The 21,276-nt window shown below is 39.5% G+C and overlaps 1 protein-coding gene across 1 annotated transcript; it reads left to right on the forward strand.

Annotated features, from left to right (window-relative positions):
* Nucleotides 1-418: 418 nt before the first annotated feature.
* On the forward strand, nt 419-1,137 carry si:ch211-162e15.3 (protein NCBP2AS2). Its single transcript, XM_048255387.1, has 2 exons — nt 419-540; nt 631-1,137. The coding sequence occupies exon 2, from the start codon at nt 638-640 to the stop codon at nt 953-955; it is 318 nt and encodes a 105-aa protein (XP_048111344.1). The 5' UTR covers nt 419-540; nt 631-637; the 3' UTR covers nt 956-1,137.
* The last annotated feature ends 20,139 nt before the right edge of the window (nt 1,138-21,276 follow it).

Raw genomic sequence — 21,276 nt, forward strand, 5'->3', positions numbered from 1 at the left:
CAAAACGGGGTCAGAAAATTTGCACCCCATCATTTTTCAACAGTAGGGCCCCAAATAAAACAAAAATATAAATTTTAGCAAAAAAATCCTACAGAAATACAATTCGTACCCCACTATAAGCTCCATAAGACCACATACTTGGCTACTTCCTCTACTTTTTCTGGCGTTCAATTCTGTCTAATCGCATTTGGCATTTGAAAAAAAATCCCCCACACTGGAAATATAACACAAACTGTGTTGGCTACGAGCTTTGTTTATTGTCTATTTATGGGTTTCATCAGGTCCCTTTCCATAGGTGTATTAATCAAGCACGCATGCAGTCTGCATTCATAATCTAGATGCTTGATTGTATACACCTGTGGAAAGGGATCTGCTGAAACCCATGAATTGCTTTAAGCAACAGTAGCCTGGAGTAGCCTCTAGAGGGCAGTACATTGTGTTTGTGCTGCTCACCGTACTTCCGTTGTCAGTAAGTGATGAAGAAGTCAGGTGGATTTCGGAATTGTCGATAGAAGACCTTGACATTTCCTCAACAAATGAGTATGTCCCTAATTTGTTTATATGTGTCTGCAAATATACTTGTACCTACTCATGAAGATGTTGCTTAATGGAATGTTGTGGTCTAAACAGGTTCGCCATGGTGCTGCGACGCCTCTTGTATGCGTTGATTAACAACGCACAACTGGTGGAGAAACTGTCCGAGTCTCGACCCATCCGACGGGCGGCTCAGATCACGGCCTTTGCCATTACCAAGGCCCAAATTGCAGGGAAAGATGCCACGAACAAGTTAATGAAGTCAGACACACTACGGCAAATTAAAGAAGAAACGGGGAGAGTACCAAGGGATGTTGGAGAGATGGGACGGAGAGCAGGGCGCATTCGAGACAGCTTCATGAAGGAAGTGAAGGAAGGAATGAGAGATGCGTCCAGACAAATAAAAGACAGAGACAAATGACAATGCCAATCTCGGCAATGGGCTATAGCTCAGGAAGCGGTTATTTTTATGAGAAATCACCTTTGTTACTGTTGCCAGCTGTAGGCTACTGTCATTATACCACAAGTGGACTTTTGTCAAATTGACGTTTTGTGAATATGGATCGGATAACTAATAAACTATCTGAAATAGACAGTCACGAATATGATATTACAATTGTCCTATGTGTAGGCTAATGCTAAACTATACTGCAATGTTGTGGAACACCTAGCTTGCCAAACGTTGAGATCAGACACATTGGCTTGGCCTGGAGCTTGAAATGAAAATACCCTTGTTATAGACCCCTTCACGGTCCACGTCACAGAAAAGGTATGAGCATGGCGGGGTTAAAGCTTTTTCCATCCCATTTAACAGGCTAGTGTGTGTGAATTGACTGAAACGTCAAGGAAACTTCAAGAAAAATGCTTAGCCTACTTGTACTACTTTTTTGTACACGCTGGGCTTGTCAACTAGCCGTATGTCGTGCTAATGCAGCTAAGTGGTTCTCAAACTTTTTCTGTCATTCCCCACAATTGTTAAGCCCCACCTGACCCCATCAACTCGGCAAAATGGTAGCCTAGCATTTCCGCCTTGGTTCGCTGGATCAGATGCTGTTTGAATTCATGTTGGTCTGTTTATGACACCTATATGTTTGTATGTGGCTGTTTTGTTTTGGATCTATGAGACGGGCATTATTAAAGATAGGCACAAAAAAACATATCGTCTTACTCATTGCGCCCAACCCGTCATGTCTCTATTCCCCTCTACTTTGAGAACCACTAATGAATCTCTGGTCACTTGCTAACATCTACCCATTCTGTTATCAACTCAGGATCAGGCAGACAATCGCCATTAGCTACTAATTATGACCGCCACACAGTCATTGTTTTTCTTTGGATTTGTTTTTTGTCCTGTAATTTTCCCAGGATACTGAAATACCGGGGTGCACAAAACTTGTTGGGAATGTAGTCCCACAATGATGACACAAAACCAGTGTTTTTCGTTTTGATTTGTGTAGGATCATTATGACACCCTCTGAATGCACTGGAATTACGTTCATGGGGTACCATATATAATAAATTAATATAAGTGTACATTTAGTGACTACACTGCATGCACACAAACACACAAAGATACATGCACACACATGCAGGCACACACACAAAAGCACAGACAGACACACACACAGGTATGCACACATACGCATAAACACAAACAAACACAGTAGACATGTAGGCATACACACATAAACATGTACACGCACGCATGCATACAAACAAACACACACATGCAGGCGCACGCACAGAGTTCCTTTGAGAGAATGAGAAAAGCGTAAAGGACAAACATCAGTGCATTACTCCACCAATCAGGCCTTTATGGTAGAGTGGACAGATGAAAGCCATTTTTTGCCGGAAACGCACTTGAACGAGACTCAGACCATGAGAAGTAAAATAATCTGGTCTGATGAAACGAAGACTGAACTATTTGGCCACAATTCCCAACGGTGTGTGTGAAAGAAACCAGGCACTGAGCTGCACTGATGTTTGCCGTCCTTTGCACTTCTCTCATCCTCTTAAAGGAACTTGGATCTCATTCTTAGTGACCATTGGGTCCTTGGTTACCTGTCTGATCAAGGCCCTTCGTCTCAGATTACTCAGTTTGTCTGAGTGGCCAGATCTAGGAAGGGTGTTGGTTGTTCCAAACTTTTCCATTTGAGAATGATGGAAGCGACTGTGCTCTTGGGCACATTCAATGCAGCAGAAATGTTCTTGTATCCTTCCCCAGATCTGTGTCCTCACAAATCTGTCTCTCAGGTCTACGGACAATTCTTTCGATCTCGTGGCTTGGTTTTCACTCTGACATATACCATCAACTGTGAGACCTTATATAAAGTGTTGTGTGGCTGTCCTAATAATGTCCAGTGAATTAATTTAGACACAAGTGGACTCCAAGTTGTAGAAGCATCTCAAGGACCATTGATAGAAGTAGGATGCACCAGAACAAAGGGTCTGAATACTTATGTAAATGGAATATTTGTCTTTTATTTTTTTATAAATTTACAAAACACTCCAAACACCTGTTGGAGTATTGTGTAGATTGATGTGAAAAAAAAATGAATTGAATCCATTTTAAGAGGAGTCTGAAACATAACAAAATGTGGAAAAAGTGAAGCGCTGTGAATACTTTCCGTATGCACTGTATTTTTGCGGAGAGAATGTGCAAGACTGAGTGGCGGTCATATCTAGTTTATTAAGGTACGGTTTGCGGCCCTTGGGTAACAATGTCAGTGCATACCTCGACAGCTCAACATGCCGCTTTATTAACTGCGCCATTTCTCTGACCCCATGCTGCGTACACACCCAACCTAGGCTCTGGATGATAAAACATTGAAGGGGTCTATTGTAGAGTCCTTATTTCGGAAATCAGAACAGGCTGTCAGTGGCGGATTTAGCAAATTGGGGGCCCAAGGCGAAGGTATGTATGGGGCCCCCCCCATACGATCTTTAAAAGAGCACGAAAAAAAAAAGTAGCCTACCGACTAAATGGTGGATAGGCAGGTAAAGCTACGGGAAAGTAAAGGTTGGAGAGGAGAAAAAAAACATTCCCCTTTAAACCCTGCATACACTTCTTTACTCCAAAATGAAGATGGAAAGCAGAGAACAGACAAAGTGTAGCACTACACAAACTAATAGTCACGATAGCCCAACAGAGAACCCGACCCCCGCCCCCCACCACCACCACCACCTATAAAACCCCGGTGATGGCCCTTTAATTCCCCTTTACGCCTGTTTGCTTTTCTACTCATATTATAGGCAACTTCTTGAAATATAATTGTTTTAATACTTATATACAGTATTAATTGGTACACTTTACATTTCTGTATACTATCTTGTCATAGCCTACACCAGAACGAGCATCAGGTGGCTGAAATGCAGTCACGCGATTTTAAACTATCTACTTTATGAATGAAGTTGTAGCCTAGCCTACTTTCCTTTGTTCAATGTGCTTGTTGAACGACTGGCAAGCGTGTCCCTGTTTCCCTGTCATCATGTCATTGCTCTCGTCTCGTTGTTGCTGCACCTTCCAGTGAAGTTTTCTGAGCTGTTAGATTTATAGAACATCTACTTCCGTGTAATGACACAGGCTAATAGAGCTGCACAGTCCCGCCCACAGCCGATGCCGGATGTAAAAATTCAATGCAATTTCTCCATTGACAATTGCGGTATAAGCCATAAAAACTTAACTGCACGTGGTAGACTTAAAACCAGCTACAGCTGTACTAAGCGATTGTATATGCTCCTATAGACACCAAGAGTTCATGGGGCACTAACCTTGTTTTGAGATAAATGCCTTTTATTCGCGATCTCTTGGATAAGTACTTCATTACCCACAATCCTGAACAATCCCACAGTGATGCCTCTGATTGGTGGAAAGGCCGTTATGGTCATAGTTTAAAACTTTCTCAGCGAAAAATATTGACAAAGATGGCGTAGTCTTTTACTGCCTATGGCGAAAATCTTAATGTGATTAAAAACTTTCTTGATGAATATTGGTACTTGTACATTACACAAACTTAGTCAGGGCCAATCAGGCTTGGAATTTCACCATTCTGGGGGCAAGGCCACTTGGCCTTCAGTTGGGCATATTTGGTGGGGGACACAAAGGCCACATGTCAGGGCACCAAGGCCAAAGTTAACTATACAGTAGTAGGCTATAACAATGATCAAAGTTTAGCCTATTCACTGCAGTAGACCTGCATCACTGTATGAAACATTACAAAAACATGAAATGAAAACATGACATATTACATAGAACTGTAAGTCATCTGACTATCTATAGATAACACATTGTAAAACTTAAAGCCCAAATTGGGAGACATCCATGTATGTCGAACTTTACTGCAAATTCAAAACTGGATTACTGGAACGGCTAACTGTACAGGGGACTGCTTTACACCTTTGTGTTCGGTAAGGTCTCCTGTTTATTCTGATATATGGTTTGTCATGTGTTAAAAGAAGGGTTCGTAAAGTATTCCACCGAGATGAATGGGTAGGGAGATCATGGGACGCAAAACCTTCAGTAGAATGTATGATTAAATTGAATTATATTATTTACTTTTCTCGCGAACCGTTCAACACAGCAATTATCGGCAATTTTAAACATCGTTTAAAAGCTGAGAAAAAGCTCTTTCATGTGATACTTGTGATGTCTGTGTGATGAATAGGCTACTTCGCGAGTAGTTCAACTGAGAATGGGTGAATTTGGACGCAATTTCTTTCTTGTGCTGTCACTTTCTCCACTGCGTAAAAGACTAAATAAATTTGCGCTGTGAATGCTAAGATTATTTTGACAGGCCACAGGCTAAACAAAATTGCTATTAGTAAGACGCAAAGCAGAATATTGAAAGAAGGGGGCACCAAGGCCACCGTGGCCTGTAAACCTCTGATTTTCAAAGGGGCCTCACGGCCAACACAAGGGGCTGCGACGGCCATGGCCGTCGTGGCCGCCGTGAAATTCCTACCCTGGGGCCAATACACTATCAAATAGACCACTATAAATGTTAGTTTAAACACTCAAACTTCCAGGTAGCCGACAGGCTAACCTTTAGCATTTCCGACATTGTATGTCATTACATAATGCAGCTAACATTAGCCTACATTCTGCAACACAGGTATGAAATATATTATGTTTTAGTGAGTGTCCAAAGGGGTTAAAGCCACTTTAAATCGGGTCACATTATTGTGTCCGTGGTGTGTCCGAGAGTCAGTTTGTGGGTTTTGTAAGGGCCAGCATGAGGGACAAGACCTACATAGTTGTGGTGAGTTAAGCAGGGAGGTTGGTAACGTTAATGCTGCTAGCAGTGCTAGTTAACATTAGCTAGGCTACTGTAGCCTTCATACTGTATGATTCATATCAATCATTAACCTAGGAATACTTTGTGCATTTAATGAACATTTTGTGTAATAATTCACGGCAAATTAATAAAACTGAATATGGTCAGAGCCCATCTACGGAGAGCCTCCCCACTCTCTATTAATCCCATACAAACCGAATTTGGCTGCAGTTCACCAGAGTTCACCTAGATGGCGATCGCGGGCGAGTCCAAAATATATGGGGTCCTATGGAGCTACATGGCTAAATTTATTGTTTTCACCTATTTAACAACTGAAACCCTCAGATTTTATTTTATTTTTCGCAAAATGGATATGGATTATCAATCAAAAGTGAAATAATCCGGGAGTCATGTCCTTTCGTTTTCTTACAGGTTGGGTCGTTGTTGCCCAGAACACGCTAGCATTGATGCTATACTATGCTATGATCATGCTAATGAATGACGTCATTGACACGTTTGAAAGGCTTTTTAGAACAATTTAGTGACTTTAAAAAATATAATACTCAACCAAGTGTATTGTCTTTGCCTCCCCTTTCGAATACAATATTCAAATTACTTGAAAAAAAAATATATCCCGAGAAAAGTGGATTTTGAGGGGTACAGCTCCATAGACCTCCATTCATTCTGGACTCGCCCGCGAGCACCCCTAGATGCAGTACCACACCTGAAGAGTTCCGAGAGTGAAGGTTCTCCCCTTATTAGACATTCTCTGATATGGTGGTCCAAGAGCAGACCATGCACCAGTCCATGCATCAGCCCGACTGAGCAGTGATGACAGCATAGGATGAGTCAGGTAACGTTACGAAGCACTGCCGTTAACGTTAACCGCGTTCACACACACACAATATAAAATACATGATGATAAATATAAAATTCAATATCAAAACACTATTATTTACACGATTACTCATGAAATAACTGCTATTAACTGCACATTCACTATATAAAAATCACTGTTTGGAGGAAAGGGTTCGCGTGCTGTCGCCGGTTGGAAATGGCAAAATAAATTGGGCCAATTTTGCCTATATTATTCAGTGAGGTGGTTTATAGGATGAGTAGTTCCTTCGCTCGGAAATGAAAATATGTACACAGTCTTGTACCTTTGACTTTTTTTGGATTTTCTCCTCATTTTTTCACTCGAAATGATATGTTGTATGCTTATGAGCAGGGTAGGAATTTCACGGCGGCCACGACGGCCATGGCATCTCTTATACTTCACGAACCCTTCTTTAACACATGACAAACCATATATCAGAATAAACAGAAGACCGATTACCGAACACAAAGGTGTAAAGCAGTTGTACAGTTAACCCAGAGTAATCCAGTTTTGAATTTGCAGTAAATTTCGACATGCATGGATGTCTCCAAATTTGGGCTTTAAGTTTTACAATGTGTTTAAATTGTTCCACATGATTTCATAACGGGCCAAATACAAAATAAATGTTCGCTTAGATATTGGTAAATCAGAGGGCAGCTGACTAAGAGTTTGTGCCTTAATGATCACAAAATGCTAAGCATGCATCTAGGCTATTTGAGTTTCTTAAAGCTGAGCTGTGCTTAAATTGTTCAATACATGATTCCATAGCAGGCCAAATATAAAATAAATGTTATATATAGCCTAGATATCTGTAATTATTAGATGATCAGATGATTTACAGTTCTATGTAATATGTCATGTTTCATGTTTTTGTAATGTTTCATGCAGTGATGCAGGTCTACTGCAGTGAATAGGCTAAATACAACTTTGATCATTTTTATATGCTACTACTGTATAGTTAACTTTGGCCTTGGTGCCCTGACATGTGGCCTTTGTGCCCCCCACCAAATATGCCCAACTGAAGGCCAAGTGGCCTTGCCCCCAGAATGGTGAAATTCCAAGCCTGCTTATGAGTTATGCCGTAGCTGGATAGCCTAAGACATGCTGTAAAACTCTTTAGATACGGATTTTTCCAAACGTCAATGGGACAAATGAATGGGAATCTTACATCCGGCACCTAACCGCATTTTGGCTGTGGGCGGGACTGTGCAGCTCTATACCACATAGGGAGGGAAAGTGAAAACCAGCGCCCCAAGTGGTTGCGTTCCTATCGAAGAGCAGCTCCAATGTTAAGTCCCATAGACCTATTTTTAAAAAAATATTGTGAAGCCAAATCAGCGATGTTATCCACCAAAAATATTTTTCAGTGTCTATACAGTAATAATCTTCTAACTGTGAAAATGTCAGACACTATTTTGCCTTACTTAAAAAAATCGAAATTGCTCCTTTTGTTTCATAAACAAACTACAAAAGAAGTCACGTGACTTTATCCTTCGACGTTACTCATGGTAGCATGGTTTGTTTATTAGCCTGGTTAGCATTGACACTTAACGCTTACTGTCAGCTCTTCATGTCAGTAGAAGCACAACACCAGTTATCCAGACATAAAGGTTATCACCACGCGGTTTACATCACGTTACGTTATTACAAAAATATGTTAAGCCAGTTAAGCAAATTGCCGTATTGATCAGTTAAAGATTAAGCGCCCAAACCTGTGACGTCACATGCAACTGTAGTCCATTATCACCATGTTACGACAAAAACTCAAAACAATTCAACTGATCCTAAAAATAAGGTATGACCACTTGAAGCAATAGAGGTGACCCCAGTGCCTAACATATGGAAGGCATTAAATTAAGATCCCAATGTTTCTAAAAAAAAAATCCCGTCCACTCCGCTAAACTCTAGGAACGCAACCACTAGATGGCGATGAGATTACTTCTATAAGCCAGTCGTAACTTTTATAATTGTGGGGCAACGCGATGTAGGCCTAATTCACTAACGAAACTGGCATGAGAGGGGATATTTTCTGACGTTTCAACAACGAAACAGAGTTTGCCATCGTTGCAAGAAGTAAGCAAATTTGTCGCTAGATGGCATTTTCTCTTGCTAGGGATGGCCAAAAGTCGCTAAATTGGCAAAACTTTCCCAGACGTCCTTTGTGTTTATCTTTCGCGCAACGCACGTTACAGACTAGTCCATTTCATTGTGGAAGTAGGGGGTGTATGTGTAGGGACATATACCATGAACTGGACATTTTAACTAGCCTACTACGTCAATGTTTTAACGTATTTCTTAAGAATATTATTACAATTTACCATACTTTTGAAGTGTTCATGATGACAAGGGGTTTTTATTTATTTATTTTTTTAGGTTGGTTGGGGGCCCCCCTACTAAGACTACTGGTAGGGGGCCCCAAGCAGCCGCCTACCTATGCCTCTATAGAGTGTCCCAGTGACTTCCGTTTTACTTCCGCTACAAGCCCAGAGGAAAGAAAATGTTAAAATGAGGGCTCCTCTCTTTCTCAATTGTTTCTCCTAGACAATAATGAGATCACAGTGATATAAAAATGAGATTATTGCCTTTTGTCTCCCGCTTCTCAGGTTTGTCTCTGGAGCAAAAGAGTTAAGTTATCTCAGTGTAGACTCCCTTTAATCTACAAATGAGATCTCATCAATATTTTAAATAATGCTCAGTGTTGTCTAATTTATACATCTCATATTTTACTCAGGCTGATCCACCAGAGAGCTCTCTCTGTAAACTCATGCAATTCTCATTTCAGATCTTTTTGGTAAATCTCAGATTAGGCTCCATCAGTTCTGTAAAAGAGATCTCTTCACAAGCTTGAACCGTTCTCATTCTAGTCATCTCAGTTTAGTCCTTTTTTTTTTACAAAAGAGATCTCAGCAAAGGCTTATACAATACTCAGACTTGCTCAATTTATATATCTCATATTTTACTCAGGCTTATCCATCAGAGAGCTCTCTAAGTGAACTAATGTAATGCTCATCCAGACCTATTTGTTTTATAAATTAGTCTGATCTGTAAGAGCTCTAGCTGTTGTACAACAATTCTCAAATGATTTTCATTGGCTTATTTGTTTTAATTGCACATATTTTTAAGTTCACATTTGCAAACAGTAGGCCTAACCATGTGATGTGACCACCACACATGACGATGCTCTGACAGACCTCTGAAGTTCGCCTACAAGTGCTCTCTTTGAGCAAGCATTTTCACTAAAGTCAAGTCAACTGTCAGACTCTGTAGAAGACTTATTTGATCACTTTAATGCAAAAATGGCAAACATTATGGATGACATTGCTCCATTACAATTCAAGAAAGTTAAGGACAAACAGAAAGCACCATGGAGGCAAAATCCAGCAGTTAAACTTCTAAAAAGAGAGTGTAGGAAGACTGAAAGAAAATGGCGTAAATACAAACTTCAGATCCACTATGAAATCCATAAAGAGATGCTCCGCACATATAACTCTGAAATATGCAAAGCAAGACAGTCCTTTTTTTCTAACATTATCAATAGAAGTTCAAATAACACTTGTATTCTATTTTCAACTGTTGATAAATTAACAAATCCCCCCTCACAATTAGCACCTGAACTTCTCTCAACTAATAAATGCAATGAGTTTTCATCTTTTTTTAAAGGTAAAATTGACAAAATCAGACTCAACATATCTGCTCAATTACAAATTCAACAACCTGAACTTCAGCAACAAACAGAGGGAAACTAAACTTAATGTCAGAGTTCAGCTTGATAGACTACTTAAACACTTAAAAAAAAGCGGTACAGAATCTCAGCTCTTCCACATGTGTCTTAGACACTCTGCCTACCAATTTCTTCAAAACTGTTTTCATCTCATAGCCATGGATGTCCTTCAAATTGTAAATGTATCACTGCTGTCTGGCACTTTTCCTAAGTCACTGAAAACAGCTGTTGTAAAGCCACTTCTCAAGAAGAATAACCTGGATGCCTCCATGCTAAAACAATTACAGGCCCATATCCAATCTACCTTTTATTGGCAAAATTATTGAAAAAGTAGTCTTTAATCAATTAACCACCTTCCTAACATCAAATGGGTATTTTGATTACTTTCAGTCTGGTTTTCGGCAAATCACAGCACTGAAACAGCTTTCATTAAAGTTTCCAATGACATCACTAAACACAGATTCAGGTAAAACATCAGTCCTAGTGCTACTGGACCTTAGTGCAGCATTTGACACTGTTGATCACAATATTTTACTACACAGACTAGAACACTGGGTTGGATTTACAGGCATAGTTATCAGCTGGTTAAAATCATATCTACAAGAAAGGAGCTTCTTTGTTGCCATTGGAAACTGTACCTCAACACCAACGTTCTTGACTTGTGGTGTTCCCCAGGGGTCGATCTTAGGGCCACTATTATTCAACCTCTATATGCTCCCACTTGGACAAATCATCCAAAATAACTTGATTTCATATCATAGCTATGCAGATGACACACAAATTTACTTAGCTCTGTCAAACGACTACGGTCCTTTTGAATCTATGTGTCAGTGTATAGAACAAATCAACACCTGGATGTCTCAAAATTGTCTTCAACTGAACAAAGAAAAAACTGAAGTAATTATATTTGGTAAAAAGGAGGAAAGACTTAGGGTTGCCAGTCTCCTTGACACAAAAGGGTTGAAGGCAAAGGATACAGTTAAAAATCTTGGTGTATCAATTGACAGTGATCTAAATTTCAACAGCCACATGAAAGTGACAACTAAATCAGCTTTTTACCACCTCAAAAATATTGCCAGACTCAGAGGGCTGATGTCAAAATATGACTTAGAAAAACTCATTCATGCATTTATCTCCAGCAGGGTTGATTACTGCAATGGACTGTTCACAGGCCTTCATAAAAAGACTATTAAACAGCTTCAGATGATACAAAATGCAGCAGCTAACAAAAACTAAAAGAACTGACCACATTACTCCAATTCTTAAGTCCTTGCACTGGCTTCCAGTAAGTCACTGAATTGACTTTAAAGCTCTATTGCTTGTTTATAAATCAGTAAATGGAGCATGACCTAAATACCTGTCAGACATGTTTCAGCAGTACACACCTTCGCGTCCTCTCAGGTCCCAGGTGAAAAACCTGCTAGTAAAACCTACTGTTAGATCTAAACATGGTGAAGCAGCTTTTAGCTGCTATGCGGCTCAGCTGTGGAATCAACTTTCGGATGACATCAAAAAGGCCCCAACTGTAGCCAGTTTTAAATCTAGACTTAAGACCAAACTGTGCCGCGTTACAAATTCTGAATCTGCCTTGATAATTATTCTACTTTATATGTTATTACTTCTTTTTACTACTTTTGCCTTTGTTTTATGTTTTCTTTTATTATGATCTTTACCTTTTAATTATTCTTTGACTATATTGCCTTTCTATGCTTTTTATTTGTTATTATTGTTTGGTTTTGTTTATGTAAAGCACATTGAATGACCTCTGTGTATGAAATGCGCTATATAAATAAACTTGACTTGACTACAAAAAAGCTACCATCTATGCCCATATAAGGAGATCACCTGTTAAATTCTCGCGCAGGGAGACGACGAAATCGGAGACGCAGACGTTTTCCTGAACGCACTTTTGTCTTCAACCTTCAGTAGATATTATAATCAATGGTACGTGAAGGCGGCACAATTTGATTTTTGCTACCCCAGAGCTAACTTGCGACTTGTATCTATCTATCCATCTATCTATCTATCTACAACTAGGCTCCATCCATCCATCCTAATATACACAGTGGCGATTCTAGACATTTTTAACAAGGGTGGCACTAGTGAGGCACTGATTCAAGGGTGGCATGAGGCAAAACATCCAGATAAACAGAAACAGGCTCAAGATGTGAAATTAGCACAAATACATTAGGGAACCAGATGCAAACACCATACTCATAAATTGAAGGACAAAAAAAACACAAATACCTTACTCTCACATAAAATGTCTTTGTATTTGAATAAAATTTAATACAAACATATTAAAGTTAATTATCTAAGTTGTCTGTCACTGGGCTATGCTTTTCTAAAACAAATTCCATCATGGGGACATTAACATATAATCAATTTTATTATATTACTGTAAATGAAGATATACAAAATATAATCATCCAAGACATTTCCCTCACTCTATGGCCATCTATTTTTGTAGCTGTTACAATAATTTGACCTGCTTTTTTGTCTATTTGTTTTATTTTCTCAAGAAACTTGAGGTTGGTATGAAGGAGTGTATTGTGTATGTGAGCAATTTCATCTTCCTGAATCTCAATATTATGATCACAACAAGTCTGGGCCAATTATTAATTAAATTTTCCGTGGGGTAACTTGTTGCAGGGCAACCATAACGGTTCCATGTCTTCGATTAGATGATTAATCATCAGTTTCTTGAGAACTTTATAGTTCTCAAGAAACTTGAGTTAGTATGAAGGAGTGTATTGTGGATGTGTGCAAACATTGTGCACGTTGCACATGGTGCAACTTCTTGCAGGGCAACCACATAACCGGTTCCATGTGTTTGAATTGGATGACTAAAGTTCTCAAGAAACTTATCTCCCTGAATCTCAATATTCTGATCACAACAACTCTGGGCAAATTACAAGTCAGCACCAGTGCTGCATTCATTGTTTTGCACTTTCATAATCACATCACCAAAAGTAGGTTATTGGTTTTACCAAAATAATTTGGCACTATTTTTAAACTACAAACCTATAAAGTATTTTGATACAAAATATGATGCGATTTTTTTCCAACTAAATAAAATAAAAATGACAACATACTATTTTGTATTTTACATACATGTATCAGACATACTGCCTATCCCTGGCTGTTGGCTGCAGCAACTCAAGCTAGGTAGTACTGATTGTTTTGTGTTTGTTTTGTGTTTATGTTAGTTTTGATCCAATTTGACAGCTTTGCTAGTTGCCCACCCACAATTTCTACCAGCCCACCCAAATATAGTAGCCTAGCCTAGGTTAGAACCAGCCCTGCCCTGCATGGAGACATATTTTCACGATAATAATGGAAAAATGTTTAAACTTTAGGTTTTGGTTAGCGGAATCTCCGACCCTCATTCATCTATTTGCGCAACAGCCCACATTCTGCCTTCAATCCAGCGAGACAAATTGAAATAAATGTTTTTTTAAAGCTGTCATGTCGTCATGGCCGCGATATTTAGGCTACCTCTGTTAAGCCTACACAAAGTTAGCGTTATTAAGGGTATTTCCTGATCGGAAACCTTTAGTTCCGCGTTTCAATTGTGCGCTAGAATAATAAAGGCAAGTGTGTTTGCCACTTACATTTCTGGCGTCTGACACTTCACACTGCTGCAAAGTGCATCAAGAAAGGTCCATGCTTACACCATGTTAATGGCCGTAGACTAGGATTTGGGGTGGCACCTGGGGTGTGTCGAATCTCAAAGGGTGGCCTGTGCCACCCGGAGCCACCCTCTGGCTCCGTCCCTGTATATATATTATACATACATACAAATACATAGCCTAAACATTATGATGCTCGGACCTTTGCTTGAAATCTTCCGTAGCGACCTAAGCTGAAGATTAATTGAATACCCCTGGTGTATACTGTATTTTCTGTATTTTGTTTTGTTCTTGACAATTGTCAGTGTCTCTTGAGTGATCAGAGCTAAATGTTTTGGGCTAACTTAGATGTAATATTGAGTCATTGTCTTTGATTTACCGGATTGACCCTAAAGCACTCCTTGTTTACAAATCACTTAAAGGACAAATCCGGTATGAATTGTTCCATAGCTCTTGTTGGAAATCACTGTGTGCTGTTCATAGGAAAAAGAAAATGTGGCACAGCCAATTCTGAGTTATGGACAGGGAAGTATAGCCCAGAGCATTATAGAAGTACTTTTGGTATTCCTGACATAATGCAGGGTAGCCCGCGGGTCTTAAAAGTCTTTAAGCGGTCTTAAATGTCATGTTCCTTAATTAAGGTCTGAAAAAGTCTTAAATTCCGTTGCCAAAGTCTTAATTTTTTAAACAAAGGTCTTCAATTTGAATTATACTAGCCTGCAAGCAAGGTGAAATGGGGGAAAAAAAACTAGCCTGGCGGGCCATCCTATATCATTGAAATGTATAGTCTGGAATCGAGCCATTCACCTCGCTTAATCCAAGGGCGGGCAGAGAATTGTCTTTCAAACTGCCTAGGCATGCAATAGGCCAGCCTTCTGACCATATCCATTATCCGATTAGGCAAAGCGGCAAATACATCCTTCTTGAAAGGAATGACTTAAGTGCATTGTGTTGCACAACTTTCAAAAGAAAAGTACAAGTATAAGTATAAGTATAAGTATAAGTATAGTACAGTATAAGTATATATACTCTTTTGATCCCGTGAGGGAAATGTGGTCTCTGCATTTATCCCAATCCGTGAATTAGTGAAACACACACATCACACAGTGTACACACAGTGAGGTGAAGCAAACACTAATCCGGTAGCAGTGAGCTGCCTGAATCAACAGCGGCTTCGGGGAGCAGTGAGGGGTTAGATGCCTTGCTCAAGGGTACTTCAGCTGTGCCTACTGGTGGGGGTTCGAACCGGCAACCCTCTGGTTACAGGTCAGTGCTAACCAGTGAGCCCGCGGCCTACCCTGTCAACTCCTCCAAAGTTGGCGCTTAACACCGATTCAAACAACGGCTCTTAGTTTGCCATAGCCACCTTCCTTGTTGTTCACTGTTCATGGGACTGTAAGCCCACCTGTTAAGCCAGCCTTAAGACTCTCTAACAAAATAGAGTGCTGTGATTGGATGGCGTCCCGCGGCGTCAATAATAGAAATCCCTATGGTTTGATACTAGGCGTACAGGCTGAGCAAATTAATTTGCAGCTGCTAGGGTCGCGTCTAGATTTCTAAACTAGGAAAAACAACAACAATGTGAAAATTCAACAGGGGTTGATTAACGTCAGAGATCGTCTAATTTAGTGTTGCCGCGGTACACCCGATACTACAAAAGTGTGCAATAGCTATTAGCAGTTGTCACAATACCTAATTTTATTAGTATCAATACTTTTAAGAATGACCGTGTTCTTGTTTGTGTGCACAAGGCATGCTTCTAGTGCCTCCTCCCCAAGCCTGTGGCTGTGCGTCTTTTCTCCTCACACACATATGCTTGGCTGTCGTTGCCATAAACAGCGAGACATGGCTGCTAGTTTAGCAAAGTGATTCTGTGGTAACACATAATAATAGGCTAATATCAAGTTGATTTGCTCACTTGCACCTCTCAACTTTGTGTTGCTAACCTACCTAGGCTATGAGATGTACGTAGGTCTACTATTGGGTTTAATGTCATTTAGAAATAGGCAGCGCAACCTTTGCAAACTTTTACATCTGGAGAGAGCTCCTTGCTAACTAATTCTGCTAGCTCAGGTCATGTATGTCATTCATAATTAGTGCTAAAATCATTATTGAACATGATCCCTTCTATGAACTTGATAGTTTTTTTTATTTACATTTATTTTATCTAATGACAGACAACAATGAATTGCATCCACATATCCTTATGCATTATGTGCAACTATTATTCACTAGCCTAAAACCGTGAGACTGAAGGCTACAGTAATTACTCACGTATTTCTTAAAGTGACAAACACTCAATAACACCTAGGCCTACACACCACATTAAAATTTGCCTAGGTGTAATAGTTTAAAAATAAATATTCAGTATTCAGTATTCAAATGACTAAATATGTTTAGCAATCAAGCAGATTAATAGTAATTATGCAGATTAAAAATACTATACATTAACTGTACACTTTATATGAATTCGAAGGTATATGAAATAGAAACATATGAAATAAGCCATAATTTTCCATGTGTGTGGAAAGAGTCAAGCAGAATCTAGGATGCCCACTGGTGTGAATGATAACACTATATTTAATATTACTGATGATGTCATGGTGGTCTGGGCCCCCAAATCAAATACATTTTTTAAGAATTATCGAAGAAGTATCGAAATCGCAATTCTTGATGTGGTATCGGTATCAAAACAATAATTTTGGTATCGTGGCAACTACACTAGTCTAATTTCTTAGGATATTCGCAAACAATACTTTGGGTTTTCGCACCGGCAGCAATGAATCAACATAATCAGTCGAAAGGAGAGGACAGCACATCATGGGGAAGTGTTGTTTTAATTGTCATTATGGATTTGATCTGGTGTTTTACAACCGCATAATGGGTGTGATGTAGGTCTTAATTTTCATGTAAATGGTCTTAAAAAGGTCTTAAAAAATGTCTTATTTGGGGTGGTCAAACCTGGGGAAACCCTGTAATGGAAAGAAGATACCGAAGGCTTTTTTGCCATTTTGAGTCAGCTTTACTTTCTTGTCCATAACTTGTCTAGGTTATGACACATTTTATTGTTCTTTGTCCTTTGGACAGTGCCTGGTGAGCTCGAACAACAAGGCTTTGAATCAGTTTACACCAGATTTGCCCTTCAATGAGACTGTGTGACATGTTCCAGCAATACTCATCACTTAAACCTCACTGATCACAGGAGAAATGTTCCTGTTGAAACCCACTATCAGAACTAAACAAGGCAACACTGCATTTAGTTGTTATGCGTTCTGACTATGGAGCCAGCTCCCAGATGACAAAAAAAATGCCCAAATTACTTTTTTTGACATCAGGACTCTGAACTAAACTATTTTCAGATGCCCATTTTTTTTTTTACACTGAATAGGCTTAGTCCAACCAAAACAAGGTTTTGCCTAGTGGTAAGCTGGATAGGGGTTAATCCTAGCCTGACAATACAGTTTACTCACTAGATGAGGTGAGGGGGAATTCAACAAACTTGTTTTAAGCTTGATAAATATATCAATACAATCTGTTTTTCAATTGGGCAACATATAGCAAATGTGAGTGGTAGCCATCACATCCCCCATTCTGTGTTTAAGTGATTAATAAGGTGTGTCTGATCTTTGTGCTGTATCAAAATCCCCACAGTTATGAAAGCAGACAGTCAAACAAATGTCTTACTTTGTATTTTTTTGTGGCTCACAAACTAACAATGTTCTATTTTCTGCTCTTCTCTCCCTCCTCCCTTTGGTTGGTTCCACCACCAGGATAAAAAGCATGAATTGACCAGCCGCGCTTTCATCCACCATTGTACACAGTATATGGCACGCTTTGGCACAAGTTCAGTTTGTTTATGTCATTGTTTATTAGTTCATTTCTCCATGTTGTATGATTTATAGATAGACTTAAATTGTCATTGTGCAGTTGGTCCGTTTTAATGCAATTTGCTTGTGCAGCTTTTAAAAATAATACTCACATACACACTCACACACACAAAAAAAAAAAATAAGAATACACATTATGGTGTGTGTCTACCTGTTACGGTAGATCGGTAGTTGTAGACCGCATAAGTGAATGATCGATAAATGAAACGCCTGCATTAAACACTATGCCAAGAACCAGTCACAAATCGGTGAAAGTAACACCTCAATTTGTCATCTAACGTCCATGATCAGTCATACTGATAGCGTTATTTTCAAGCTGGCGTAAAGTTGATAACATTCACATATTTAAATATAGAATTTAATATTAAAATCGCATGTTTAAACGTGTAGTTAACATTAGGTAGGCAGGGACATTTATTGCACACATATATTTAATTAATTGGTATTACTAGTGTTGTTGAGTGCCTCATTATATGCTTTGTAATATTGTAAAATTGCCTGACTAACTTTATTGTAACTTTCCTTTTTGCAGATAAGGTATGGGTGATGGCTGTATGTACTGGAGGTGGCGGCAAGGAGGTCTCCATTAGTCTGCAATGGAATGCCTACGTGAAGTGGTTTGGCTGAGGTGGTCTGAGGTGGCATGTCCTCCCCCTTTCTCCAAGTTCCCAGACATTCATCTCCCTGACACCACCCACTGTCACTGGATCAACCTGAAGCCCCTTATACATGGGACATGGCACAGCACCACTACGAAACACATGACTTTCAATAACTTGCGTGGCACCAAGATAGGTCTGCTGCTGCTCTGAACCTTCTGTTAACTTGACATCATTCATACTTGAGGCTGTACACATCACTTTGTTTCTATTTTCTTTATTGATGCCACCCAAACTTCAACTTTCTGTATGCCCCTGAACTCACACAAATTGTAAATTGCAATGCGCCATTTAACCAGTGGTGTAGTCTAGTTAGCTGTAGTGGTGGGTATACTGTGAGCATTCCTTGCCTATTTTAAATGGGTATACTGAGATGGTGATGCTTTTTTTAAGTGGGTTTTACTGTGTAGTCCTGTGTATCACATAGACTATACCACTGCATTTAACTGCCTTTTTTGGGTATACTGAGATGGTGATGCTTTTTAAGTGGGTTTACTGTGTAGTCCTGTGTATCACATAGACTATACCACTGCATTTAACTGCCTTTTTTGGGTATACTGAGATGGTGATGCTTTTTAAGTGGGTTTACTGTGTAGTCCTGTGTATCACATAGACTATACCACTGCATTTAACTGCCTTGGTATTTAACAGTAGCCTACACACAGATGTAGAAGTTAGAAGAACATTAATATCATAATAATTATTGGTTGATACTAAATCCATTTTGAATGTTTTTATTTATTTTGTTTGAAGTATCATTCAGAATGCCACAGCACGCCTGGTCTTCAATCAGCCTAAGAGGACACATGTAACCCCTCTCCTAGTTACTCTCCGTTGGCTCCCTATAGTAGCCAGAATTAAATTTAAATCTCTCACTTTGGCCTATAGGACACTGACTGGATCTGCTTCTTGTTATTTTGATTCAACGATCAAGATGTACATCCCCAACCGCCCACTGCAGTCTTCTGTTGAGCATCTGTTATGTCGACCAGTCTTAAACGCTAGGTCAAATTCAAGACTCTTTCCCTCAGTGGTTCCATGTTGGTGGAATGAGTTGCCCAGTGCTCTTCATTCCTGTGATAGTTTGGTCTTTTAAGAGTGGTCTAAAGGCATATCTGTTCAACATGCACTTAGTTCATTAAGCGCTTCTTAAGTGTTATGGTTTGTATAGTACTGTGTTATTTTCATTAGGCTGTTGATTAATTTGACATTGTTTTTTTTATTGATATTCTCCTTAATGTAGTGTTATCATGTTATTGCTATATTATTGATTGAATGGGCATTGTTATTTATTATTGCCCCCCTCATTTTCTTTGTTTATTTCATTAGGCTATTGATTGATCCCTGTTAAATTTAAGTATTATATTGTTTTGTATTTGTATATGGCTTTGGACAAAAGTGTAACCTAGCCATCATAATGTGGTATTTTCTTATGCACTTGAAGCAAAAAAAAAAATATATGTTTCTTTAAATGTAGTACCACTTTAAACACATGACTCACTGAACAGCAAAGTAGCTTCCTGATTATGTGTAAAATGTCTACAGAGTATCCTGATGTAGTAGGTCCATGTTCTCATATTTTTACAGCTGACATGAAGGCTGCAATATTACATTTTTGATTTATAATGGAGCACCCTCTCTGGTGAAAGACTAGTACTAGCAACCCTGTGGTAGAGTCATACGATTACAGACATATTGAGAGAGCCTATGATTTGTCAGTTTTCAATTTAGACGTATTGAAATGGGAATGCGTCCTACGGAGGATTTACACATCACTGGCATGACCTGATCAAATCATACCAATGCAAAATGCTTCTCCAGCAGTGCAATCGCAGGTAACAACGATACCTTAACTCAAATTGTCCATTTGTAACTTTGAATCCCTCCTCACGTTAAGCTATGGTCCAATATGTGTTCACTAAAAAACAAGTAACGTTATTTGTCTGGCTTATTAATAAATGGTCATACCGAGGTTGTCGACCTAGCAGGCTAGGTGACCTTTATTGCCATTAAATGCAAAACTAAGCAAGAGTTAACGTTAATGAAACTTAACATCGCCTTCTCCCAGTGACTTAAGTGTATTCAAATGAAGTTGCAACGGTGGTGGCGGCAATCACTGGTCACATTAAACCATTTGAAACAAGTAGGACTGTAAATGATCGTGACTATGGCTAACGTTACTTCGGATCAATATAGCAGAGCCCTTTTACTTTACCTATCAACTGGCTAATGCATGATTTAGCATGCTATAAGCTAATATACTTAGCACAGGGCTCTCAAGTTTTGAGGACAGGCAAGAGTGACATCCCCCCCCGTCCGAGGGTTAAAGGGGTGGCTGGTCAGACGGGTTGCGAGAATGGGGGTGTAATTAGTAATACTACAACTTTTTGTTGCTGTTAATAATATGCCTTCAGATGTTCCAGTGTAACAGAGGTCGTGTCGTCCGCTGCTCATGGCCCTCAAACCCGCCACCTCAACACACACCAGCATGGGAGTCGCGCGCTCTAACCACTGAGCTAAAAGCCCAAGCTTCCAACTCAGCAGTTAGAGCCGTTCTTAAGGTTAGGGGTGTGAGGATTTACACGCGCAACTAGCATCACCAGCTAGCACACACCAGCCCCAGGTCGGTTACCAGTTGATCCAATATTAGTTGTGCAGAAATATAGCCCATCTTATACACACCAATTGAATTG

The sequence above is a fragment of the Alosa alosa genome, chromosome 1, assembly GCF_017589495.1.
Source record: "Alosa alosa isolate M-15738 ecotype Scorff River chromosome 1, AALO_Geno_1.1, whole genome shotgun sequence".
Taxonomy (NCBI): domain Eukaryota; kingdom Metazoa; phylum Chordata; class Actinopteri; order Clupeiformes; family Clupeidae; genus Alosa; species Alosa alosa.

What these genes read in the sequence shown, in the direction of transcription:
- si:ch211-162e15.3 (XM_048255387.1), top strand. Translation starts at nt 638, where the DNA reads ATGGTGCTGCGACGCCTCTTGTATGCGTTGATTAACAACGCACAACTG.